This window comes from Scatophagus argus, chromosome 23 (assembly GCF_020382885.2).
Source record: "Scatophagus argus isolate fScaArg1 chromosome 23, fScaArg1.pri, whole genome shotgun sequence".
Classification (NCBI taxonomy): domain Eukaryota; kingdom Metazoa; phylum Chordata; class Actinopteri; family Scatophagidae; genus Scatophagus; species Scatophagus argus.
The window spans coordinates 14687909-14712973 of record NC_058515.1 but is presented as its reverse complement, the minus strand read 5'-3'; the positions used below and the strand labels follow the sequence as shown (position 1 = coordinate 14712973).

The 25065-nt window shown below is 46.0% G+C and overlaps 3 protein-coding genes and 2 long non-coding RNA genes across 15 annotated transcripts; 2 read left to right on the top strand and 3 right to left on the bottom strand.

Moving 5' to 3' along the window:
- Positions 1-666: 666 nt before the first annotated feature.
- On the top strand, positions 667-11854 carry LOC124054696 (FHF complex subunit HOOK interacting protein 1A-like). The gene is made up of 19 exons (XM_046380995.1): positions 667-912; positions 2447-2491; positions 2931-3145; positions 3864-4053; positions 4137-4358; positions 4830-4992; positions 5068-5179; positions 6542-6643; positions 7023-7079; positions 7160-7246; positions 7493-7660; positions 7754-7833; positions 7934-8112; positions 8193-8304; positions 8418-9793; positions 9966-10144; positions 10254-10374; positions 10572-10805; positions 11586-11854. Exons 3-18 carry the CDS (start codon positions 3041-3043, stop codon positions 10802-10804), a joined length of 3486 nt encoding a protein of 1161 aa, XP_046236951.1. The 5' UTR covers positions 667-912; positions 2447-2491; positions 2931-3040; the 3' UTR covers position 10805; positions 11586-11854.
- Positions 2427-5071, bottom strand: LOC124054776. Its single transcript, XR_006842475.1, has 3 exons — positions 4808-5071; positions 3825-4383; positions 2427-2642 (listed from the first exon to the last, which is right to left on the bottom strand). It is a non-coding gene; the product is annotated as an uncharacterized LOC124054776 (long non-coding RNA).
- Positions 11855-12147: 293 nt separating the features above from the next.
- LOC124054768 lies at positions 12148-19973 on the bottom strand. Of its 7 annotated transcripts, none has more exons than XR_006842463.1 (6): positions 19829-19966; positions 18711-18871; positions 18192-18360; positions 14444-14638; positions 13501-13625; positions 12148-12269 (listed from the first exon to the last, which is right to left on the bottom strand). It is a non-coding gene; the product is annotated as an uncharacterized LOC124054768 (long non-coding RNA). The 7 variants fall into 7 exon arrangements; XR_006842464.1 differs by lacking the exon at positions 12148-12269 and adding an exon at positions 13262-13403 and having other exon boundaries at positions 19841-19973; XR_006842465.1 differs by lacking the exon at positions 12148-12269 and adding an exon at positions 13262-13403 and having other exon boundaries at positions 14444-14768.
- On the top strand, positions 14766-20482 carry LOC124054735. Its single transcript, XM_046381084.1, has 10 exons — positions 14766-15019; positions 16311-16382; positions 16570-16700; positions 17014-17161; positions 17556-17588; positions 17886-17965; positions 18066-18156; positions 18247-18357; positions 18751-18921; positions 19868-20482. The coding sequence occupies exons 1-10, from the start codon at positions 14989-14991 to the stop codon at positions 20014-20016; spliced, it is 1017 nt and encodes a 338-aa protein (XP_046237040.1). The 5' UTR covers positions 14766-14988; the 3' UTR covers positions 20017-20482.
- LOC124054755 lies at positions 20478-24370 on the bottom strand. 5 transcript variants are annotated; one of them, XM_046381120.1, is made up of 8 exons: positions 24077-24370; positions 23692-23808; positions 22519-22652; positions 22319-22371; positions 21851-22201; positions 21602-21664; positions 21155-21291; positions 20478-21067 (listed from the first exon to the last, which is right to left on the bottom strand). In XM_046381120.1, the coding sequence occupies exons 4-8, from the start codon at positions 22362-22364 to the stop codon at positions 21062-21064; spliced, it is 603 nt and encodes a 200-aa protein (XP_046237076.1). In that variant the 5' UTR covers positions 22365-22371; positions 22519-22652; positions 23692-23808; positions 24077-24370; the 3' UTR covers positions 20478-21061. The 5 variants fall into 5 exon arrangements, with proteins under 5 accessions (XP_046237076.1, XP_046237077.1, XP_046237078.1 ...); XM_046381121.1 differs by lacking the exon at positions 22519-22652; XM_046381122.1 differs by lacking the exon at positions 22519-22652 and having other exon boundaries at positions 23692-23760.
- Positions 24371-25065: the final 695 nt, after the last annotated feature.

Below are 25065 nucleotides of genomic sequence, written 5' to 3'. Positions count from 1 at the left end.
TATTTTTTATAAACCAATCAACCATTAAAGGAACAGTTCACCCAAATATGACAAGTCAGTCATTATCTTCTCAACCCCAAGGCGACTGAAGCTGAAAACTTTATTGTTTTCTCCAATAAAGTTCCTTTATTGGAGAAAATAATCACTGAGTACATTTGCTTTTAAAAACAAAACTACACTAATACTATGTTACACGCAAAAGTCATCCATTTACAGTTTTACTTTGGTAAAAGTACCAAAGTATGCGAACGTGCACATATCAGAATATTTATTATATAAATGGATTATAATTATTGATGCATAAATGTCTTCATCAGTTTAATGCTGAAGCCTTTAAAAGGTGTTTTAACTAATTTATATCTGCCGTGTAGTTTGTGCATTTCTCCTCAGGAATCAATGAAGTTTTATGTCAATCCATAGTATTCATATCAGAATTTATTTGTTGCTTGTATTTTGTATTATGAAACTAAATTTGTCCGAAGTGTTGTTAAGCAGAAGCATAAAGCTGCAGAAAATGAAAATACTAATACTGAATTAAAAGTACAAGTGCTTCAAACTGTACCTCAAGTACATGTGGAGATATAACGGTGTGTACAATCACAGTAAATGTACGCGTCCTCCCTGGGGGCGTGGTCTACTGTCTGGATGGGCGGGGTCACGTGGTTACCTAGCAGCCAGCAGCGCGGTGATTGACGGCTGAGCGGCTTAAACGGTCAGGAGCGGAGCGGCGGTCAGAAACGGGCCGAAACGACTTAAAGCATCCGGTTATGAACAAACAAACGAAAAAACCTCTCCGGATTTAAAGACGTTTTTTGGACTCTAACAGACTTTAAAACTACTTCACTTTACTTTGTTGTTCTTTTCTGTCAGAAGAAGCAACAGTTTGGACAGACGGACATTCCTTCAGCCGAGGTGAGTGTGTTAGCTTACAGCGCAGGTGCAGTTCAGCCCGTAAAGCACAGAAAATACGGTGGGAATCAGTGTGTGATTCACCAGAGGCTCTTAAAACACCCGCACAGCCCTTCAGGTGTGTTTAACAGCCAGCTGACAGAAGAAAATCACAGGAGGAACAACGAAATGTTTCAAGCTAGAAGCAACAGAAACGTCCCGAGTCAAACCGAAGATAAACGTTCAGCCAGTGGGAGAAAAACCGATAAAAGAAAAGAAACACGCAATGTGAGAGAGTGTGGACCACAACACAGACATGAGACACAAATAAGAAATCAAATCTGGGCAAAGGTGGATTTAAACTGAACTAAATCCACAGAAGAGAGCACACAAAACACAGAGCTCAGCACAGAAACAAGCAGTGTTAATGTAACTGAAGCAAAGTGCAGCAGAAACACCTCACACCCGTCCAGAAGAGAGTGGAGAAACAGACAAGAAACACATTTAATAAGGCTGTTATATTTCCATAAGTGTGCTGTTCTGCTTTAATCTACTGCATCGTGTGTGTGTGTGTGTGTGTGTGTGTGTGTGGGTGTGTGTGTGTGTGAGGGAGAGTTTTGCTGAGTAATGCTGGTCCACCTGTGAGGTGTGTGATGCAAGAAGCATTAAGACGGTGCAGCTCAGTGACCCTCTGTGACCTGCACACACACACACACACACACACACACACACACACTCTGTGGTGGTGTGTTCAGGGTGTTGAAACAAACAGGAGCCTTATGGCATTTTTCACTGATATTTATATAAGTATAAACAGTAAGAAGTGTTGGAAAGCGCGGACTGATCTGCCGTGTTGGTGTGAGGACTTCCTGAGCATACGTCTGCTGTTTAGAAGCTGTGGTTTTCTGTGAGAATCGAGCAGCTGCTGTCGACGGAGCAGATTAAAACGTTTGCTTTCTCTTCTGGACGTGAAGTCCAGTTTCTCTGTCTCATTACCCGAGCAAAAACATTAAAGACCGAAGTGTAGCTGAGAGGCTGCAGGTTTGATGTCCACATCAGTCCACATCTGCAGCGCATCGTCATCGCAATTCATTTAAAACTCAATCGGCTAAACGCCCTTAAAAAACAAGACGGGGGGAAAAAAACAGGTCAGAAACACCTCGGGTCAGTGTGTGTGTGTTTAATCCCTGGTTTGTGTGATGGCATGTGACTGTCTGACTTTAAAACACACACACACACACACTGTGGTGGCTTGGGATTAAACATCACTGTCTCATCTCAGATTACTTCTCTCTCTCACACACACACACACACACACACACACACACACACACACACACACACACACACACACTATAATAACAACTTGATGGTCCAAACAGGAAATTGGACCAAAATCCAACTGTTTGCCCTACACACATATAGAGATTAAAGGCCCAGATGGTGAAGGATTTGTTAACTCTGTGTGTGTGTGTGTGTGTGTGTGTGTGTGTGTGTGAGCCAGCCAGCCAGCCAGACAGTTGACAACCTGTCCCTCGTCTCTCTCTCTCTCTCTCAGGCAGCAGGCTCGCTCGTCCATGTCGTCACAGCAGCAGCAGCAGAGGTGGGTATCCTGTTGAAGGATTCCTGGAGATCTCTGGTGGGAATTCATGGAATGTCCCGGAACGCCCTGGGTGGGACGCAGACATGTCCCATGTTTTTCCTGTCTGCTCGTTGCCGCTGACGACCCTGACTTCCTGTTCCTGCCTGGGCTCCTTTAGGACAGAAGCAGAGGGAGAGCGTCGTTCTGTCAGCATTAGGAGAAGTACAGCCGATTACTGATTGGCTGAGAGTGACCTTACGCTGCATTCACTTCAAAGTCAGAAATCAGGAATTTACAAGCGATCCAGCTGACAGACGACAATCCCATTGACATTCTCCTCAGTTTGCTGTGGCTGACACATTAACGCACCACCTTGCTATGCTGCATTGACACACACATGACACAGGGTAGGGAGGTTTTGTAAGGGGTCACACTGATCCACTCTGTCCCCCTCCGCCAGGCCAGAAGCTGCCCACCAAGCCCAGGGAGGAAGCCTGATCCTCCCGCTCGACGTCCACCACCCCACACACTGAGGAGGAACATGCTGTAGCCACCGGACCGCCAATCAAAATGATGGCATCGGTGGTTGTCGGGGGCAACCGGAAGAAGTCCCTCACGCTGAGAGGGGTGGACCCCGAGACCTGTATGATTGTGTTTAAGAACCACTGGGCTCAGGTGATCGACTCTTCTGCTAACCAATCAATCAGTCACATCTGCCAGATAAACACAGTGTCCTGTTGTTTTTCACCACTCTGTCTCTTCAGTCTGTCCTATTTTCCTCATAATGGCTGGCAGACACAGAGTGTGTGAGTGTGTGTGTGTGTGTGAGTGTGAGTGTGTGTGTTACTGACCCAGACTTTGGCCCTTAAACACAGGATCCATTTAGAACAAACCCTCTCTATGTTCGCCAAGAAAACCCACACACACTCCACGTCTGTGTTTGTACAAACGTATTGTGTGTGTGTGTGTGTGTGTGTGTGTGTGTATGTGTGGTCCTCGTCTGAAGCAGCCGAGGTCAAAGGTTAACACAAGTGCAGACAGTGAATCACATTCTTGTCTTTCCACTCATGTATTCATCTGTTGTGCACCCCGTCCCACAGCGATCTCTCCTCTGCTGCCCATTAAACTCCTTTTGATGATGAGTTTCTCTGAAGCTGGAAGTCAAGTGTGAATATGAAAGCTGCAAAATCTAAAAGCTGTTTTTCATTTCAGTTGATTTTAAGCAGTTTGAACTCCCTCTCTTCACTGGGGGCCCGGCTGGCACACGCTTCCTGTCTGTCATCGTTTCTCCCAGCGTTTCCATTCTGTATTTTAGATGCAAACTGAAATTAAAAGCAGGTGGGTGGAAGTGTACCTGACGGTGAAGACGTCCCCGATGTGCGTGTGTCTGCAGGTAGTGAGGATCCTGGAGAAACACGAGCCGGGGCGGAGCGGCATCAGCGCGCTGAGTTTCCTCTCCGGCCACGCTGGCGGCAGCTCTGGAACATTACGTCTGGGTCCCATCCCGGCCGACGAGGCCAGCGCCGTCCAGAACTACGTGGAGCATATGCTCTTCCTGCTGATGGAGGAGGAGGCGGGGCAGGGTGAGGAGACAAAACAAAACCACATGCGTCATCACGCCGCTGTGTTGTGTTTGGCTTCACGTGTGTTGCGCTCCGTTTCCCAGGGGGAGCGATGGGTCCCATCCTGGAGTTCGTGGTCCTGGAGGGCGTGATGGAGAGGCTGTTTCTGTGGAGCCTGAGGAGACAGTTCACAGAGGACATGAAGCTGGAGCAGCTCAGGATGTACCAGATGCTTCTGTCTCAGGCCAGGCAGCCTCTGCTGCACCACAAACCAGTTCTACGCCCACTCATGATGCTGCTGGCCTCCTGCGCTGGAGCCGGGACGGGTGAGCTGCTGGCGAGTAAACAGACCTTTGGGGAAATAAGCTTCATTACTTTATTGCTAAGGCTCTCTCATATCTGTGCATTAAATATGATGTTAGCGTAGCACACACGCTGGAAACGTGTATTGTTAATCAAACAAAATAAAACTAGCATGTTACACAGATTACGAGTAATGCAGACTCCAAAAAAATGCTAAACTATTCCAAACAACATTTACAAGCATTTTATAAAACTACTTTTTCAGTATGTGGTTAACATGAAGGCAAGTTAATTTTAAATTAAAATAAAAAAGTAAGAATCTACAGAAGGTTGCAGGTGCCCTGCTGCCTCACTCATTATTATAGGATCATTATTGTGGATTCTTTCTCCTCTGCTCAAAGTAACCAATCAAGTTAAAGACAAACTTTGCAGAAGTCCTGGTGTTGGTTGAGCCACCTGTGTAGTTAATCACCTGTCCACCCCCACCCTTCCAGGCAGCGGTGGAGTGGTGGAGGCCGAGCTGGTCCTCCTGCTGAACCAGCTTTGCGTGGCTCTGGTCAAAGATCCGTCAGTGCTGGAACTGTTCTTCCACACCAGTGAGGACCAGGGAGCCGCCAACTTCCTGCTCTTCTCTCTGCTCATACCGTACATACACAGGTAGGTCCACACACACAGACACACACGGACACACACACATTCAGACGGACCCCTCACGTCCTCTCTGTCCCTCAGACAGGGTTCGGTCGGTCAGCAGGCCAGAGATGCTCTGCTGCTCATCATGTCGCTGTCGGCCTCCGATTCTCGTGTCGCCCAGCACATCGCCGAAAACACATACTTCTGTCCTGTAAGTTCCAGCACAAGCACAAGCGCACACACACACACACACACACACACAGCCTGCCAAACATCAAACCGAGGACAGACATATCCGTCGTCGCTGAACCTTGACGGTTCATTCCAAGATGGCTCCCCTTCACACCGTCTGCTGTTTCATGGCCGTCTCAGGTCTGCTGGTCTCAGAAATGCCAAGTATTTATTCAGGATCGCTCAGCAGATGTGAATTCACCAGCGTGTGCTGTCCTGAGCGCGTGCAAGCAGGAAAAACACTTCAGTTCTCTTTCTGAAAAGTCAGCGTAAATCATCTGGTTAACAGCCTGCAGGGGCCTTCTGAGAACCCACTCCTCCACACACATCTTTAAATGAATGAAGTGGCTGTTTCAGTGAGCGGACTTTGTAGTTTTTTGGCTCAGCTCTCAATTCATCTCCCCTCTGCTTTGTAATCTCATTATCACAAGTTATGTAATAAACAGACAAGCTCGTACTGTTTCCTCAGGGAGTATCAGTGTGAGAGAGACGAGGGGAGACAAGAGGGAGACTGGGGGAGACAGAGAGGGAGACGGAGGAGATGAGAGGGAGAGACAAGAAGGAGACAGAGGAGAGAGATGAAGCACGTTTATTTTGATTACACGCGTCCACACTTGCTGTGTCGGCCATGTTAGCTCCATGACTGTAAGTTTGTGTGAGAGACAGAGAGGGAGGGGGTGTGTATGTGAAAGGCCGAGCACGTGCCACCTGTGTGTGTGTGTGTGTGTCAGATTTAAGCCCACATAACCACACTCTGACCTCAATCTTTATGTCGAGAGCAGATTAGTAAACCAGCAAGAGATTGGCTCCTACACTGAGAGGGATTAGTAAGGCTCCACGTGATTGGACAGTTGTCTGATCGTTAACAAGACTGCTGCTGTTGATGTTGCTTCCTCCTCTCTTTTCCTTCAGTCTCCCTTCTTACTAAAAGGAATACAGTTCTGCGTATTGATTTGCTTTCTTGCCCAGACGTCTCATTCAGATTTCAATATTCAATCTGAAGCTAGGAGTTAGTAAGTGAAATGTAGAGGTGTGGGTATGTGGATGCTAAGCTAGCTACCTTATACTAGGCTAATCTTCTCAGTTTTACAGTACAGATATGGGGGGCTATGGATCTTCTCATCTAACTCTCAAATAAGAAAATATGCATCATAAATGTTCCCCCAAACTATTCCTTTAAAGGCTCTTTGAGTTTATGAATAATGTTAAATTAATCAGTGCTTCTCTTCCTGTCTCTCCTCGGACTTTATAAAAAGAACATACTAATCTGCAGTGGAATTTAATTTCCACTAAAGCCTCTGTGTGTTGTTGCTAACCTGTGTGTGTGTGTGTGTGCTTACAGGTGCTGGCCACGGGTCTGTCTGGTCTGTACTCGTCTCTCCCTGCCCGGCTGCAGGTTTACAGTGAAGACTGGCACTGCCTGGACCAGGCTGACTGGCAGCAGGTAAACCACGACGACCACCACAACGAAACGAGGAGTGAATGAATGGACCCAGAACGAGTGAACAGATGGGCGGCAGAAAGAGAGAGGGAACAAAGGAGGTTGTGTGTGTGTGTGTATGTGTGTGTGTGTGTGGAAATAACATTTTTGAGCATGAAGCAAGAAGCTGGTGAAAAGTGTTAAGTTAGCCTAGTTTGAGCTAAATGCTAATGGTAGCATGCTAACCATTCAGTTGTATCAATTAATGAAGAAGGTTAACTGAGGTGATGAGTGAGTACATTTCTGAGTGAATGAGTGAAAAAACACATTCATAGATGAGTGAATGACTGAATTAATGGATGAATGAATGATGATGTCACTTACCGAGTGTTTGGGTCAACAGGTTCCAGCTCTCGTCCACTTCCTGCACTCGCTGGACTTCTGTAGTGCGGTTACCAAGGTAATGCACGCACACACACACACACACACACACAGTGACCAGCACTAACAGCCAACTCGCTGTGTACTCGTCTCTCTCAGGTCGCTCATCCCTCCATCCGGTCTCAGTTGCTGGGTTACATCTACAACGGCTTCCTGGTGCCTGTGCTGGCTCCTGCTCTGCACAAGGTACCGAACCCTGCTGGCTTCTGGGCTTCCTGTCCTGCGATTCTGACACGGACAGGATCCTCCACGTGTCCTACATGTTGTCATCACCACAGGGCTCATGTGAAGCTTGTCGTTTTCTTGTTGACAGACAGTTTTACAGTAATTCCAGACTTGAACGCAGCTTATGTAAAATTTAGATGCAGATTGAATATTTTTTTTAAAAATGTAATCACACTGATGTTTACATGAGCATTAATGTGTTCGCAGCTGACAGTAGAGGAGGTGATGACCACCACGGCGTACCTCGATCTGTTCCTGCGCTCCATCCCCGAACCCGCCCTCCTGCAGACCTTCCTGTCCTTCATCCTGCTGCACACGCATGACAACGTGCACATCCTGGACACACTGGTCAGCAGGGTCAACACACCTTTTCAGGTAACACCCACCATGAGCTCCAATGCACTGCCTGATGATCTGTGACTCATAAGAAGGAAGTGAGCTTAAACTGTGTGTGTGCGTGTCCATCAGCTGGGTACTGTGTCCCTGGCTCTGTTCAGGACTCTGATTGGTCTCTTCTGTGAAGACGTCATGCTGCAGCTGGTGTTCAGGTCAGTCTGACAGGTCTGGACCGTCTCATCTAGTTTGTAGTCTGACGGCGTGCACCACAGTTGTGCTGGAAACAAACAGGATGTTTGCGTGTGTCCTCAGGTATCTGATTCCCTGCCATCACCTGAGCAGGAAGCAGCGCCGCTCCCTCAGTCAGAGAGACTGTTACTCCTCCAGCGCCGCCTCCTTCCTGCGCCTCATGCCCTCCTGGTGCCCCGAGAACCTCAACAACACTAACACAAGCTCACACTTGGAGCACATCCACTGGCCCAAAGGAGCAGGTGAGCATGACCAACAGACACACACACACACACACACACAAAGTCGAACAAATGTGGTTCAAACTCTGTGTCTGTGTCAGATCTGTCGGTGTCAGACAGTGTTGGTTACTGTCGGGGTTCAGACTTTTTGATGGATGTAAACTACCTCCACTACCTCTGGGACGCCCGCCAGGCCATCTCCACTTCCCACAGGTCGGTCTCAAGTGTCCTCTGTTAGAGAATGTGATGACTACAGAATAACAACTTCCTCAACATTTAGATTGATGTCCCTGAAAGCTCACTTTCACTCTGCAATTCTTCTGCAGGGCATGTCGGCTCTGGTCGGCTCCGTATGACGGGATCAACCCTTCGCCTCAAGAATACCGATCTGACACACCTGGCGACGACATAGACGATGAGGAGGAGATCGTACGCCGAGTCAAGAGCGACTCCGTCTCCTCTTTGGTCATCACTCCTCCCCCCTTGGCCCTCTCCCCCACCCTGTCCTCCTCAGACACCGTCTCCACAGGCTACCAGACAGGACGAGCCAGCTCTGCCCTGGAGCTGGAGTGGGATGACATTTTTGCAGACGACGACCCCTCTTTTTCATCAGGGATGCTAAACAAGGTGCTGGCGAATGGCAGCGTGACCGTGGAGGCGGACAGGTGCGCTTCCACACCTGCACCTCCTCAACACATCCAGGAGATGCAGCGTACTGCGACCAAGCTGGTGCATGGCTCGTATGTCGAGGAATCAGAGTTTCAGGATGATGTTCTGGTCTACGATCTTGTCGCCCAGAAGGACACAAAGGCGGCCATGTTGGAGCGGATTATGGCAGCAAACCGACAGGCACGCGGAAGCGTCTCAAACAGCCAACGACTGTCAACAGCAGCAATGACAACAGCGGTGACAACAGCAGGGAGGACCGTGATAGAGACAGTTAACAGTATAATGTCAACGAGGAGGAGGAGCGAGGATGGAGGGAAAGAGGAGAGAAGATGGAGTGAGGATTGTGGGAAGGAGGTGAAGAGGAGGAGTGATGAGTGTGGATGGCAGACATGGGAAAGGAAGGAGGAAGATGAGACAAAGAGGACAGATGTACAAGGAGAGCCACAGGGACGTCAGTTTCTCACCAATGGCTTCAATGCTAAGAATCACATCATCAACGAAGGTGATGATACTGATGAAGACTGCAAAACAGTACAGCAAAGCTGCAAAGCGACCGACTTCACAGCTACCATAAACCACTTGAATGCACCACACCAGCAGCACACACACCACAACGCACAACATCCCACACTGTGTTTTGTGACAAACGCTTTACCCAACGGACATCCTGAGTCTGAATCACACGAGCTTTTGGTTTCTCCTAGTCTTCCTGACAACAAAGTCATGAATAACAACGACTTCCTGTCCCAATACCATGAGCTCATGCTCTCTTTGGGGGTGGAGCCAGATGGTGATGACATCACAGATGACAGCACATTCAGAAAGCGTGTCAGAGCACTGAGGCAAAAACTGGAGGAGGAGGAGGAAATATTTGGTGAAGAACTTGTTTTTAGCTCCTCGTGGGATGACAAAGAAGAGAAAGGAGAGGAGGAGGTGGAGGAGGCAGAGGAGGAGGCGGAGGAGAAAGAAGAAGGAGAGGAGAGGACGAGCAGCACTAAGAAAGACGGCAGGAGGCATGGAGTTCCATTTACAGGTGTGTGTTTGCAAGCACAGACGAATCAGAAGCCTCACAGAGCAGGAAACGTCCAGTACAAAAACTGAAAGTGACTTTATGTCCTTCCAGTGGACTGTGTCTCCGTAGTCAAACAGCTTTTTAGTTAATACTGTAACGTCATGATGACCTGTAGTTTCCCATGATGCCTCAGGTCCGTTCATCAGCGTCCTGTTGTCGCGGCTGGAGAACCTTCTGGAAAACTCCATCGCCGTTAACCTGCTGGTGACGGGAATCCTGGCCCAGCTGGTGTCGTACCCACAACCTCTGCTAAGGTCCTTCCTGCTCGGCACGGACACACGCCACCGACCCAACGTGCGCACACTGTACCAGGTAACGCACACACACCACGCACGTGTGACTTCACTCCTGACTCTGTTGTCTCAGACATCTCAGTGATGATACTGTGTGTGTGTGTGTTTATATCCCCGCGGATGTGAAGGTGTTGGTGTCGGTGCACGCTCAGATAGAGCGCTACGTGGCAGCCAGGCCAGACTATCCTGCCCTGGTCACTCAGGCCTGGAGGTTCTTGTTGGCGAAAGACCAAGACAGCAAGTTTAGAGGTAAATGAACACACACAACCTCGAATGCCTGACTGCAGAGTGACGTAACATAATGAATTCAAACAAAAGTAGCCCCCCTTAAAATCCATCATCACAAGAGGTATCATTGGAGAGGATTTCAGACAGGGTTTGACAGTTTAACAAGCACTTTGTTACATACTGATGCCTTCACTGTCCCATTTCCTGGTGTGTGTCAGAGTGCCTCCAGTCTCAGGGCGGTCACATCATCCTGGACCCATCTCTTCCTAATGGCTCCTTGAGGAACGCTCTGGCTTTGCCTCCCCTCGGCGTCCTGCCGCCCTGCCCTCCCATCGCCCCCCAAGCCAAGAGCCGAGTGTTCGCCATCATCCTGTACGCCGAGTTCCTGAAGGAGCTGGCCGCCATGGCCCAGGAGCACAGCATCGCTCTGGACTGCTCTGCTGAGGAGTAACGTGAGTGTCTCGGCGTAAAGCCTGTGGCCACCAGCAGAAGACTGAGGGCTTCTCAAAGCACACAACATGCACATATGTGACACACTGAGCTGCAATGCAACACATCCCATCAATGTGGATATTGTGACATAATACTGTTTTATGCATACTTGTACACAATGTTTATCCTCCTGGCTGCACTTGAATATTTTTGTTTTTGTCCCCGTCTGCATATTTACATGTCAGTGAAAATGATTTGAAGATTATTCTGAAGATAAATCTGTGTTTTCTTTGTATTTGTGGGATTGATGCGAATAGTTTTTATATGCTCTTTTCTGAAGACTTTGCACAGCTGGTTGATGTAGAACAAATTAGAACCCTTTGGAGTTTGTTTTCAGACCTTTTTTCTGTAGCGGCCATTTTAATTCAGACTGGGTACAAAACATTAAACAAACCTGACTTAAAACATTGACTGAATCAAAAGGTAGCGAACCTCTGCGGTCAGCTGTGTCTTCTCATTTTAAAATGTCTTCCTGATGTGTCTTTACATGCACACACACAGTACATACAAAGCCTTACTTTAAACCTAAACAGAGATTTTAGTGCAAGAAACCAAGATGCAAAAATGAAACACAGATGAATCTTAAATCTTATCTCTAAGTGTCAGATCTGGATCTATCTTATTCGCACTTTGTTGTTAATGTGAATTATGTGATTTGTGTTGACCAATTTCTTTCAGTTTTGTCTTTTTTTCTACGTAAAATCATTATTTCCTGTGATGTTCACTTGTGCTGCATTCAGGTCAAGTGGGAAAGAAGGCAGATTTGAAAAAACACCTCCAAGCAACAGTAATACTTTTTCCTATGTGCTGTGAAAGCACTACAAGCCTCTCTTCCAACAAACTGTGTTACCATGGAGACATTATGGGATGCAGCGAGCTGACTGAACTGTAAAGCTCAGCTCAGCCACAGCGAGGACACGTCTCTTCTTACAGTCTCTCTTCCTCTGGAATAAATTATTGCCAAAATGATATGGAAATAATTAAACTGATTCTGACAATCTGATCTTCAGATCCTGAATTTGTAGATTTTTATTTTCTTTTTATATTTGTGTTATTAATATGATGTGGTCCTAAATTTATTTGCCTTTTATTACAATGAGGTGATGACATAAACCACAACAATGGAGGGCAAAACACACCTTACTGGTCCTGCAAAACCTGACATATTTTGAATGTGATCTTGAAAGTACTGAATAACAAAATGGCACACAGCATGCTGAGCACTGAATATTAGCTGAGGCAGCAGCCACAACACATTGTGGTTTGCTGGTTCCTGTCTGAAGGAGCCTGTCTGTAGTGTACCGGGGCTCAGATACGAGGCGACAGACGCCAGGAACACACTCACTGAAGAGGCTTTTCACCGAGCAGACCAGGACAGGTGCTGGTGATGAAGGTTTACCTGCTGGTATGGGCTGTCGGTAAGTCTGTCGGGGGAGAAACAAACCAAAAATCTTTCCTGTGTTCGTTTTGAGATGGCATCTCAACCATGTGGTTCAACCACATCATCAGATATCAGATCTCTTTCCATTCAGTCTGCTGAATCTGAATGTGTCTGTTAGACCCTGAAGTTACCCATCGTGAAGAAAGAGAACTGAAGCTAATGTCTCCCGCAACTTCTTCACACGGTCAGCACCCTCACCTCGCTTTGCAGGGTGTCTGAGCTGTCCTGGCCGTTTGGGACGCCAACAGAATTTTGCAAAAGTACAAATACGGCGTCTTTGCTGACACCTGCTGGGGAATCGTCACTGCTGCCCCTTTCAAAGACAATGAGGAGACTGAAACCGCATCATGGTTTGAGACAAAATCAGCTTCTGATTTGCTGCTTCGACTCAAAACATCCTGCAGCTCCAATCATCGAGCTTTTCTTATTTTTTTTAGAAGAAGAAGGAGAAGAATCAGCTTTATTGACAGTATATATATTTTTACATACACACACTGAATTCGTCTTCTGCATTTGACCCATCCTGAGTTGAACACACACATGCAACACCCAGCAAATTACACACAGTGAAACACACACAGGAGCAGTGGGCAGCATCAAGCGCCCGGGGAGCATACTGGGGGGTTAAGTGCCTTGCTCAAGGGCACATCAGCCGGCTAATGGAGGGCGGGAGCATTTTTTGCATTGATCACTCCACCAAACCCAAATTTTTCCAGTGACCTTCCGATCACAAGCCGCTTCTCCAACCTCTAGGCCACGGCTGCCCCAGCCCATTCTGATCAACAGCTTCGCGTTAATGACTCACAAAGTGGTAAGAAGGCGTCCTTTGCTGTGCTCCGACAAACTTCTCTCCTCTTTCTGTCATTCACCTGTGCAGGTGCTGCAGTCACGTTATCAAAGGGATGTGTTTATGATGTTGAAAAGGATGAAGACTATGCAGACTCCTCCAGTGGTGATTTCAACTGCACCTTAGTCATATCTGAAAATGAGAGTTCGCCGCCTTGGGCTGATCCCTCCTTCGTTTCCCCTTCAGGTAACCTCGCTCTCCTGTGTTCACTCTGAAGCTTCTTGGTCAAGCAGCTCTCGTCTCGTCTACAGGTGTCACCTGTAGTGACATCTGTAGTGTAGTTGGTATATTTTAGTTTGTGAACAACACGCTACTTCAGAAGGGGTTCTTTTAAGTTAAATCTGTTTAAAAACGAATGTCCACCCACCTCCTCACCCGCTACGCTCCTCTGACATCCGTCTCCTCTCTGCTGCCCCCTGCAGGCTCTGCGCTGTGCCTGATGGAGCCTTCAGTGTGGCTGGTGCTAACATCTGGCGTGCTCTCCGTCCGGGTCTGCGTGGGTGAAAACCCGCCTGTTTAGACCGGTCCCGTTTCCTCATGCTCTGTAATGTGTGTGCTGTGGATTCTTTCATATCTTATATATAATATATATATATATCTTGCATATTTCATTAATGCTATTTGTTGTTGCCACTTTTCTTTCCACTTTTATTGTGTACTGACTGTCTCATCAAGACTTCAATCCCATGTTTACATTTTGAGGTTTTAGTGGAGGATCTGAGTACATCCGTCACCTCTGACCTCCACCTCTAAAACCTGACTTTTACTTTCAATCACTCAGACAGTTCAAAACAAAACCAAACTCCACTGAGGCTGCTGCACACAACACATCTCCTGAGAGGCCTGAAGCTCTTCGTCTGATCTGAAATCAGCAAAATCCTCAAAAACAAATAGCTGGGTCACCCAAAGCTGCTTTCATGTTGCTTTTTAGTCTGTCAAAGCTCTGCCACTTTGCCATTAAAGATCTCCTGTTCTGCATGCTATGTTTTCATGACAGAGTGAGAATAAACCGCTGCTGTACAGCTCTACAAAGCCAAAGAGAGAGCGAGCATCCTGTGTCGATGTGGAGCTCGCACTGCGGTCGGTGACTCAGTTCCTGAACTCTGACGGATACTGAGAGAGATTTAGGGGGTAGAGGGAGAGACTGACAGCAAGGGGGGGTCGAGGGGGTGAGAGACACAAGGAAGGAGGGGAGGAGAGGATGAGGGTAGAGAAAACAAAGAGGCTGCAGCAGAGAAAAAGTGAGCAATAGAAAAGAGGTGAACATTTTTGTATTTAGGTATGTGGCCACCTGACTGTTGCAGCCGTACCTGAACATCTCACTTCACATTCAAGCTCATCAGCCTGCATACTTCTGCTTTCTTCTGGTCTTTCACCAGAGGTCGAAGCTGCTGCAGGCATCTGAATCTCGTTCAGACACAACTCCGACGTTGCTCCAGTTCATCCCAGAGGTGCAGGACGGGGATTGAGTTCGGTCCTCTGTGCAGAACAGGAGCTGAAGTGTCCTGTTGAGACGTGAAACTGGTTTAGAGGAACGCTGAGTTGTGTCCACATACTTTAGGTCATGTACTGTGTCAGAGAGACAGAACAGACAGGCTCAAAGTGAGCATCGGGCGGGATGTGAGAGAGAAAGAGCTGCAGAGAGAGGAAGAGAGAGAGGGGGAGGAGGAGAGACAAACACAAAGCTCAGTGTCAGTGACAAGAAGTGAGAGTGGAGGGACTGGAAGAGCGCTGAGGAAAAGGAACAAAATAAAGAACATAAAAGGACACTCGACAGCTTCGCTGATGACCACCAGCCATCTTTAAAAACCTTTTCTGTTCTTGAGAGCGAGAGTAAAGTGAACTCATCACCGCGATGAAGCCGTGGACTCGACTCTGCTTCCTCGGTGAGTTCAGCTGCTTTCATCTCACACTTCAAACTTACCTTCGGTTACTCACGTTGGTTCACGTTGCGATTCATTGATTAGTTTAAGAAAAAAGGGAAGGAGGAACACTACATTTAAACGCAGGTCAGGGCGCGCTCTCACGGCAAAATTCAAATCTTTCAAGGCTCGAGTTCAGATTGGGTTGACACGAGTCGCTACAGAAGCCTCACGGTTTCATCCTGATCGTGTCCACTCAAGAAGTTCTAGTGGATTCTCTAATCTCTAAACCTTCAAGGCCTTGATTTTGTGTCAAATCGACTCTTGAATGTCCTTGAATGGCTTAACGGCTCATTCAGGGACTCAGGAACCCCTGCCATGTGCAGGAAGTAACACAGAGTGCACAGAGCTGCGCTGCAACACAGGTGAATAATTACCAAGATCAAGCGAGAATTATCAGGAAATTAAAAAAGCGAAACAGTCCATGAAACCTTTAAGAACTTCATTTTAATTACTTTTCTCCCACACAGGACAGCCTCACTTACTCTACTTTAAATAAGCAAAACAATGCAGGCTTTATCCAATCTAGTGATATTCCCTGTTCAGTATTAAACTACAAATGTGTCTTAATGTGTACATCTTTAATATATATTTCTTTAGATTGCAGCGGGAGAGATTATCTGACAAACTCAGCAAGTCTGACTTGCTAAACCACAGAAAATGTGAGTCAAACGTTCTGCTTGCTGGTATCAAAGACGGACCAAAGGTCGGAGGTCACGGTAGAGAAGAGACGTGTGTGAAGACATCATTAACGATGTGCTGTCCTTCTCGTCTCTGCTCACACCTTCACACCAGCGTTTGTCTTTTTCACATGTACGAAAACGTTCTGCAGGAGAACTTCTGTGAAGTAAAACTGAGAGCTCTGCGGCCGACAAAAACACCTCCTAACAACCAACGAGTGTGTGTGCAGAGTCACAGCAACAACACAACCAGTGAAATACAGCATTTCCACACACACGTTCAATAATTACAATTCTGTCTTACTCTACACAATGAGTAGTTTTACTTTTGATACTTCAAGGATATTCTGATGCTTTCCACTGTACTGACAGAGTACTAGGACAGAGCGGTACTGCTTGTTTTACTGGATGATTTGTTCTGACTGATGGTCTGTCTTCGCCCTCCTTCAGTCTGACGGGACAGTCAATATGAATCCTAATTAAATGTCCACTGAGGCCAGCGTCCTTCCTTCTTAACGCAGCACATGGAGTTCGGTGGCCCTGCGGATTAACGTCACTCCCTCTTTCTGTCTCAGTTCTAGCATTTTCGTTGCTTTGCAGAGGACAAACTGAAACCACTGTTTCATCAGATCTCACCAAGTTGGCAGGTATGGAGACGATGGACCTGATTGATAAGTGATCTGATCATTTATAAGATGATTTTTAGAGGGAAAGCATTTTAGTTTTGTCCAAAAATAATGTTGGACTTTATTGGGCCGTGACTAACTGTGTCGCTCTGTGACGCCCCTCACACGTGGTGACCACATCCTGCTTCTGTCCTGTGCTGTGCGACAGGAGACGGACCACATCTGACATCGGCGAACGATATCAAACACGAACCCACCCTCCCCACGCCATGGCCCCCCTCTGCTGCTCAGAATCAATCAACAGCGAATGCAACCAGCTGGCCTCCAACGGCCTCAAAGGTAACAGCTGCCGCCAGCCTCAGCTGGTTCGCTTCGTGGTCTACCTGTAGCTGTGACCGCTCAAAAGGTCCTATTAAACTACAAGTGAGAGAGCGTTAGAACCCTGTGATGAGCTTAGCTTAGCACACAGACAGGAAACAGCGAGCCAGTAAACAGCTTTAAGCCCACAAGCTGGTTTCCAGTCTTAAAGGTACGTTTTTAGCTCATTAGCATATTTTAATGTTTCCACACTAACATTTCCTGAAGCGGGTTAAAAAAACCAAACGTAGGGATCTAAATGATGTGACGCTTTCAAATCTCCCTCTGATCACAGGAAAAAACCTTGAAAACAATAGAGGAAGTCAATGGCAGCACGGTAGCTCTGACGACGGCCTCAGGCGCCGCGCCAGGAAGCGAGACGGAGGGTGACAAAGTTGACGCACCGGTTTCTACAGCGACAACCGCTACCTCAGCAAAGCCAGGTACATCATCTGCCTCACTTTGTCTTCCTGTGTGTCACACAGTCTGCAGACACACACACTCTGACACACTCAAACTGCCAAACACACACATGCAAAGGCTTACGCGTCACTTTAGATCATGTTTGATATCACAGTTTTGATTATTTTGATGAGAGCTGAGACACGAAAAGGAACCGGCAACTGCTCTGATTAATCATTCCAGCCTTTTCTTATGATTGGTATCCAGTCAGTCTGTAATGTCTGCTCTGTTTAATGTCCTGGGATTCAGTCTGTTAACTGCAGAGGGTTTGATCTTCAGGCTGTCAGTCTCTAAATGTCTTTGGCTCTGTTTTCCACTAGGGGGCAGCAAACGTGCCATTTAGTTTGAATTGAATCACATTTCTGTCTCTTTCAGCATTGACTGATGAACAGGATCAATCGTCCTGGGGTGAGGACGTTTTTACTACTTACTAATTTAATTCATATTATAACTCAACTCGTTATTGTCAAATGTTATTTCATCTTATGTTAACTGAAAAATATTTTGTTTTACTATTTTTTCTCAGTGATATTTTCATTAGACCTTAACCACTTTGTGTGTTTTATAACAAAGAGCTGTTACAGTAAATAACATCGTGGGGCTCCATTCTTCCATTATAATCAAATGTATTTGTTGACTGATTTTAGTAGTTTGCTCTCTGTCTGTCTGCATGTCTAAACTTGCTGTCTGTCTTTCTGTCTGTAGGTTATGTGATCCTGGTTTTCATGATCTTGATGATCATTGCTCTGTCTGTCATCCTCTACTTACTCAGGAGAGCCGCCAGGGTGAGGGCATGAGGTGTTAGAGAGGGCGCAATGATTTATCTAAGGCTGACTCTGTTGTGTTTATAATTAATCATTTTAATTCACTTCATTGTCCGCCCAGACGTATTCGTTTGACCTCCAGCGTCCCACACCTGTCGACCATCTCAACGAGCCCACTGGCACCTTTGAGCAAGTCTACCTGGACGACCTGGGTGAGCGTGCTTACCTTCCAATGACTATAGCGTACCTGTTACAAGCACGTCCCGACGTGTGCGTTTTGGCTAATGCTTGTTGTATCTCAGCTCGACCAGCACCCGATGATGATCAGGTGACCAGAGATGACCTTTCACCTCCTCCAGTAGCCAATGGTACAACTCTACAGCCTGAGGAAAAGGGCTCCAATGGAGAGAACGGTACTGTGACAGGAGCAGAACTTAACATTATGAAGTTGCTGAAAAGATGGCATTTAGAAACTTGGTCAAATAATTCCTTAAACTTTCATCCCTCAAAAGCAAAATGTAAAAGTCACTTAATAAATTAGATCAGTCCGTCAAAACGCCACCAGAATTGAATGTTTTCACAACAGAAAGGGAGGAGTTTGTCACAACAGGAAATGAAATGTTGTGGAACTACAAAAGTTACAAAAACTACAAAATAAAGAGTGCAGAGAAGAGATTGGCACAACAAAGCAAAGAGAAGGTGAAACCTAATCAAAAGCAGACCACAGTAACAACGTGCCGACTGCCACACACAACCCAAACCTTACCTTCCCCTCCGCTCTGTTTCGACCCCTGCCATCACTGCAGCTCCACAGGCACAGCCAGAGCCAAACGGCGTGGAGTCTTCGCTCAGCGGTACAACCAGTCCCTCACCGGGGGACGACCCAGCCGACAGGACATCAGGTCCGCTGAGCAGCACCGACATGCTCTTGGATGCCATTGGGGACGAGCAGCAGAATGAGAACAACAACAACCCATGTAAGATGCCAAATAAACAACATCATAATCATTAAAGAAAGGAAGCCTGGCGGGTGACATGGAATCAAACAATCCTGTTAACATTTAACAGACAAGATCCAAAGTATTTTCATGAATCTCCAAACAGGCCTTTATTGAACCCCAGTGGTCCATTAGCATTCCATCTCACATTCTCTTTCACTTAGGCTAACTGTTAGCACTGCAGTAAGCTAACGTCACACTGACTAACAGTTAGCAGCCAGCGTTTAAAAACAACCTCCAATGTAACATCACAACTGTTGACAACAGGCGTGTCAAAACGGACAAGGACACTTAATGAATGGGACAACAAAAAGATGTAAATATGAAGAAACGAATACAGCAGCTGCAGACACGTTAACATCAAAATGGAGCTGCTAGCCTGCAGGCTAACACTAAGGCTAAATTATAGAATATGTACACTCATTAGTAATTTCTGATAAATTCACAAAGTGCACTTTTTACTGATCTACATTTAGTGACATTCGTTACTTTGGAGATCAAGATTATTATTGAATATTAATCAAATGATCACTTATGACGTGTTATTAATTGTCAAACAGTATAATAAGTAATTTTACCACCTGAACACCTGAAGCAGACCTCCCTGTCGATGCTAATCTTAAAATTTTGAATGCAAGACTTTTATTTCTAAGTGTTTTTACACTATAGTAGTACTGCTTTTGAGAAGAAGAGATCAGAGTACTTCTTCCACCATTGGTTTTATTTCTCTTTTGGTTAAAAAGCACCTTTGATGGAGCCAAGTTAGCTGTTTCTAGCTTGGGTGCTAAGCCAGGCTGAACGTCTTTTAGGTTGAATCACGTGAGGAAAACGAGTGGATTTAACAACATATTTTTAACGAAATATTTAGTGGAAAATATACCCAAACCTGAAGTCTCACTGTTAAACCTTTGTGTCGTTTCCTCAGCGGTTTGCTCCAGTGACCCGTTCGTTGAGATTAACCTTGATGACCCGGCGTGGTGCGACCAGCTGCTCACCTCCCCTGCAGCTCCTTCCTCGGTCCTCCCCTTCTCTCCTTTCTCCTTCTCCTCTTCCTCCACCTCCTCCTCATCTTAGCACCGTCACCAGGAGATCCAGTGAAACCTTCCCGTCCGCCCGCACTCCGTCAGTGAGTCTGAACTGACGCGGTGTGTTGTTGTGGTGTGTTTGGATGAGAGCTCCGGTCCTCAGGTGTGCAGTCAGCTCAGGTGACGTGAACCAAGCTAACCGTTAGCTGGTTAAGCTGACCAGCCAGCCGGAGGAGCCTCCATCTTTTCCACCGTATTTCTCAAACTATATGACCCCTGCATTTCTGTGACAAAATGTTTAAAGTGCCAGTTACTGTAAATATGTTTTCCAAAGGCCTCCCACAAAGCAAGGTGTGAGCAGGTGATTTCTGTACGACGTGCGTTCACGCACAATTCAAATGGAAGTTAAACTGTTTCACGGTGTGTTTGTGCGTTTTAAGAGTTTTTTGACTTACATTTTTTCACTTTTTTTGTAGAAAACGCTGTACAGGAAATGAATAAAAAGGCGCATTTCACCAATGTCTTTGTGCTTTATTGATAAAAACCACAACGCAAGAATCATTTATTGTTTGTATCAGTCAAGAGAAGCATGACATCGCTTTCAGTACACCTTTTAAACTTTCCTCATTTGGAGATAAAAGAAAAACCCAGTTTGCCTTTGCAGTCTGCGTTACCACCACAAAGCGTCTCATAGAGGCTGAACAGGATGTTATAACATCTTGATTAAAACTCTCTTTCTTCTTCTTACTGTGCCTTACAATAACCATTTCAAAATGAGCTGGTTGAGCACCACTTTGCTAATACTCGCACACATCGTATTAGGTGCATCAGGTGTATCAAGAACAGGTGCCTGTTTGGACAGCAAGGCCACGAAGGTGCAAGCTGAACGTGCCAAGTGAGCATAATAAATAATAAACACCAAAGCAGCAAGAAACAATAAATGGGCTTCTTGTAGAGGCTGAGAATAATAGAGCTACATGTGGCCTTTCCACTGTCAGGTCCCGCAGTCCACGCTGCACTCACACCTGGAGCAGTTTGTGGGATGGGACGTAACTTGTTCAGCTGGGCCAGATTTCTCAAAACCCCTCGTCATCCTACATCTGCATGGTGGAGATGACAGAGAGTGCAGATACAGAAACAGCACAGAAACGTAAACTGACATAAATACAACACAAAAGAAGACATACTTGTATCATCCTTCGTATCCCACGAAGAAGTCCTCTCAGATGTCCAGTTGCCCAAATTAGAACTGCAAAAATTACAATCACCAGTAATATTGGAGCAGTAATGTTTCTCTGTGGGCCTCCTGGTGGGGGGTTTGCACCTGCATGAAGACACAAAGCCTGTGTTTTATGACAAGTAACTCGTAAATGTAGCTGTAAAAATGAGTGCAGTTCCACCACTGGTTTGTCCGTCCAGCTGGTTTCAGTTAATGCTGGTGTAACACGAGTCTGCAGAGATTTTAAAACTGGTGGAGAAAATGAACTTTATCTTTATCTCATCAAGCACAATGTTGTTAAAACCGGCAGAAACTGACAAAAGTACAAAAATGAGACCCGACTTGTCATAAGCCAGAATTCTGCTTCACTATTTTTCCACTGTCACCATGGTAACAGCTCACCATGTTGACTCACCTTGAGGAGCTGCCAGGTTGAGAGACACATCACTGCTTTGGGCCACATTCACGGCAAAATACTCTATGAGGAGAATCTGCATTAGTATTACAGCAGCATTTCCATTCCACAGTACTACTGCAGTAGTACACACAGCATTTCTGTTCCATATAACCAAACTTGATGGAATGGACAACAAGTTTTTCTGAGTCAGCACTAAATGTCCTCTCGAGGATCAATAAAGTCTCATCTTATCCTATCTTCTCTCACCGGTGGTCAGCAGCCTCCATCTCCTCTCCTTCCTGTCGTAATCAGCAGCCAGATCACACCTGTAATCTCCCGAGTCTTCAGCTGTGACTCTGGACACGTGAAGTCGGACTCGTCCTCGTCTCAGGGCGTCTCCGTCACAGAGCACCCGTCCTGCAAACTGCTGATGCTGAGACTCTGGGAGCTCAGCACCAACACTCATTTGATACAAAACCTTCAGAGGCTTCGACTGGAGGAAGCAAATGATGTTGGCGAGAGACAAGTCGGTTTGGTCATGACTGTCCAATGTGACGGTGATGTTGTCGTCCTCCTCCGCCTGATACACGGTGGGAGTCTTTCTCTCAGCAAACATCCCTGCAGACGAGAGAGGGGACAAAGAGGGACATCATGTGGAGCTGAGACGTCGAGCTTTTAGCTCCAGCAGACACTCGAACAACCAGCAGATTAACAGAAGATGAAGACGGCTGTTACCACAGACTGAGGCTGTGAGGACGACCAGCAGAAGAACCCAGACCATCCTGTCCCTGTCGGAGAGGACACACTTTTATTAGAGGACAGATTAGACCACCAGCAGCAGGAGTACGATCATCTTTAAGGTCTGTGATGTTCAGCAAAAACAACATTAAAGCAGTTTCAGTGCAAATTGACTGCAGCTGGTGAGAAAGTCCCACCTGATGGTGTGTCGGTCAGGTCCTCCTGGAAACCATAGATTAATGTGAATGTGAATGGCTGAGGACGGGCAGGTGAGAGCTCAGGTGTCCTGCTGTCCAACTTGTTCGGTGCATTTCAGGAGTCTCAAAGTGAGCTGGAAAGGAAACGTAGGATCACTCAAAGCTCTGAAGACTCCAACCTGATGGACCCAAACGGTTCCTGACTTTTTAGCTTTAAAACTGTGACCTGTTTACTGTGTATATGAATCACCTTTCTGTCCCTGTGAGTGTTTTTATGGCCTGTTGAATTTATATCAACAATCAGCTTCTTCATGAAACAGCAGGATGTAGTTTTGAAGTGGGCACCAGTTTCCTGGGCATGTCTCTGCAGCCTCCACCTGTCGGTTCATATTATTGATCCTGCTACTACATATCTTTGTATGATTTCCTCAGTCCCTTTGTTGAAACATCTGTCTCGGCACATCTGGTTTATTTGCTTAATTTGCTTCTTCAGTTTGGTGCACTCAATAGGCAAGAAACAGGCAATAGATTCCAATGGTGTTGAATCAAATGAATCAATTAAAAACAAACAAACTGGCGAATTGTATTGTTTGGTTGTCATTGTTTTCACTTTAGCCAAAGTAAACCACGTATTAAACTCAGGCTCACTATCGCCCCCGTGTGTGAGGCAGATGTACTGCCGGCCTCACTGAAAGCTTTTCCTTGTGGATTTTTGTCTGATCAACGAGACTTAAATATCACACACACACCTGAAATACATTACTGTATAATAAACGTGTCTTCAAGCAGGATGTTGGACACATACAGAGAAATGGCAAAAGGGGCGGGCGCTCAGTCCACTTGCCCCGCCCATTGTTTCTTTTTCTGTCCCCTGACTGCACGTCCTGGTTTATCAGTTATCACTTAGTTTTCTCCGTGTAGTTAGCATGTGGCTTCTGGAAGACGTGATGTTCAAACCTTTAAGCCTTTTAAAGCAGTCACCCAAACACAGAAGAAACTCGACCATCCCTGAAGCCTCAGGCTGAACTCGTCTGTTACCGACACACACCGACTGACATCTTCACAACATGAACAAACTGCTGGTTCACAAAGACCACCGCACAAACCAGACGATCTTTGGCGTTTCTGCTCATAATCACAGTAAATGAACAGTAACAGGACGAGTTGGTTTACCTTCAGCAGGAGTGCGGACCAAAAGCAGCCGACAGATGAGGAAGAACCGCTTCTGAGGGATCAGAGGTGATACAAAGTTACACTGCGTTGTTGGAGGAAACTAAAACCTGATGAGGACTGAGAAATACGACAAGAGAGACCAGTGATGTTCGACAAGACTGGAAGTGGAGCCTCTTTATTTAAGTTAATAAAAAAGAACCAAATCATCCACATACATCAGATGGTTTATCTTTTTGTTACCATCACACCCAGGATTACTTATTCACCGCTTCTCTCGGCTCGTTTCTGTGCGACGTTTTCACCAAAACAAACAAAACAACAACAAAACCCAGCAGTGACAACAACAACGCCGAACGAATCATAAGACATAAGAGTCACAGCTTACTTTGAGTCACGTTTGTCCCTCGGTGCTTTCTGTCCACAGTATAACCTCAGCTATCAAAACAAATGTGTTCCGTGAAGGCTCTCGTTCACAAAGACGGTGACTGCAGAGCATGAAAATGTCGGAAAGTCCAGCTGACAATTTACTTTCGATTAGAAGTTTTAACCCGATGGCTCATTCTGCGCACTTTCTCCTGTCACCTGGTGGTCGTTTGGCAGAACAGCCATAGTTTTTCCTTCCTCTTGTTTTATTGATAAAGTCACGTGTCTGAGCCTGTTTTTGATTTGTAGAAAAACTCAAAAGACAAGCACACACTCGGGCAGGTGTGTGCTGTGTGTGTTTGGTTTATTCTGACGTGAACTTTGTCAAAGCCTCAACGCACATTGAAAAATAAAGCGTAAAACTTTGTCCATCGAGTCTTTTATCAGAATCAGAATCACAGTCGTGTTTATTGTCATGTCAGTGAAGAGGTTCACATTACTAAGAATTTACCTTAGTGACTGGTGCACACAGAAAACAGAGAAACAAGTAACATATAATAATATAATAACAGCAGCAAAGAAAAAGTAGCAAGTAAAAGTAACCTAAACTAAAAAAAGGCCAGAAATTGACTTTACAAAATTTACAAAATATAAAAATTAAGATAACTATTTTAACATAACGTCATCTCTCATGTCACATTCAGCAAATCATTTACTGATTACAAATGACTGAAACTCTCAGGATGTTGAAACAAGTTTCTTAGCTCACAGTAACACGAGGAGCAAATGTTTTGTTTGTTTGTTTTCTCAAAGTACAAAACACACACAAGTCAGAAACGACTTCAGAGACTAAAAAGTGCTGAAATGTTCTGCTTGGCTTCAAGACGTTTTAAAAAGCAGGAAGAACCAAACGGCAGGTTGTTGGTGCGACAGTCGAGCTGCAGTTTGTGTCCCCGTCAGCGCAGACTGGCAGCTCAGAGCTTCATCACATGCACCAACAACCACCTGAAG

Excerpts from the sequence above, each read along its gene's own strand:
- LOC124054696 (XM_046380995.1), top strand. The coding sequence starts at position 3,041 with ATGATGGCATCGGTGGTTGTCGGGGGCAACCGGAAGAAGTCCCTCACG. Across the intron at positions 6,644-7,022 it reads ACCAGGCTGACTGGCAGCAG|GTTCCAGCTCTCGTCCACTT; the intron begins GTAAACCACGAC and ends TTGGGTCAACAG. Across the intron at positions 10,375-10,571 it reads CCAAGACAGCAAGTTTAGAG|AGTGCCTCCAGTCTCAGGGC; the intron begins GTAAATGAACAC and ends GGTGTGTGTCAG.
- LOC124054735 (XM_046381084.1), top strand. The coding sequence starts at position 14,989 with ATGAAGCCGTGGACTCGACTCTGCTTCCTCG. Across the intron at positions 15,020-16,310 it reads GACTCGACTCTGCTTCCTCG|TTCTAGCATTTTCGTTGCTT; the intron begins GTGAGTTCAGCT and ends TTTCTGTCTCAG. Across the intron at positions 18,157-18,246 it reads AGTCTACCTGGACGACCTGG|CTCGACCAGCACCCGATGAT; the intron begins GTGAGCGTGCTT and ends GTTGTATCTCAG.
- LOC124054755 (XM_046381120.1), bottom strand. The coding sequence starts at position 22,364 with ATGGTCTGGGTTCTTCTGCTGGTCGTCCTCACAGCCTCAGTCTGTG. Across the intron at positions 22,202-22,318 it reads CCTCACAGCCTCAGTCTGTG|GGATGTTTGCTGAGAGAAAG; the intron begins GTAACAGCCGTC and ends TCTCGTCTGCAG. Across the intron at positions 21,292-21,601 it reads CAACCTGGCAGCTCCTCAAG|GTGCAAACCCCCCACCAGGA; the intron begins GTGAGTCAACAT and ends GTCTTCATGCAG.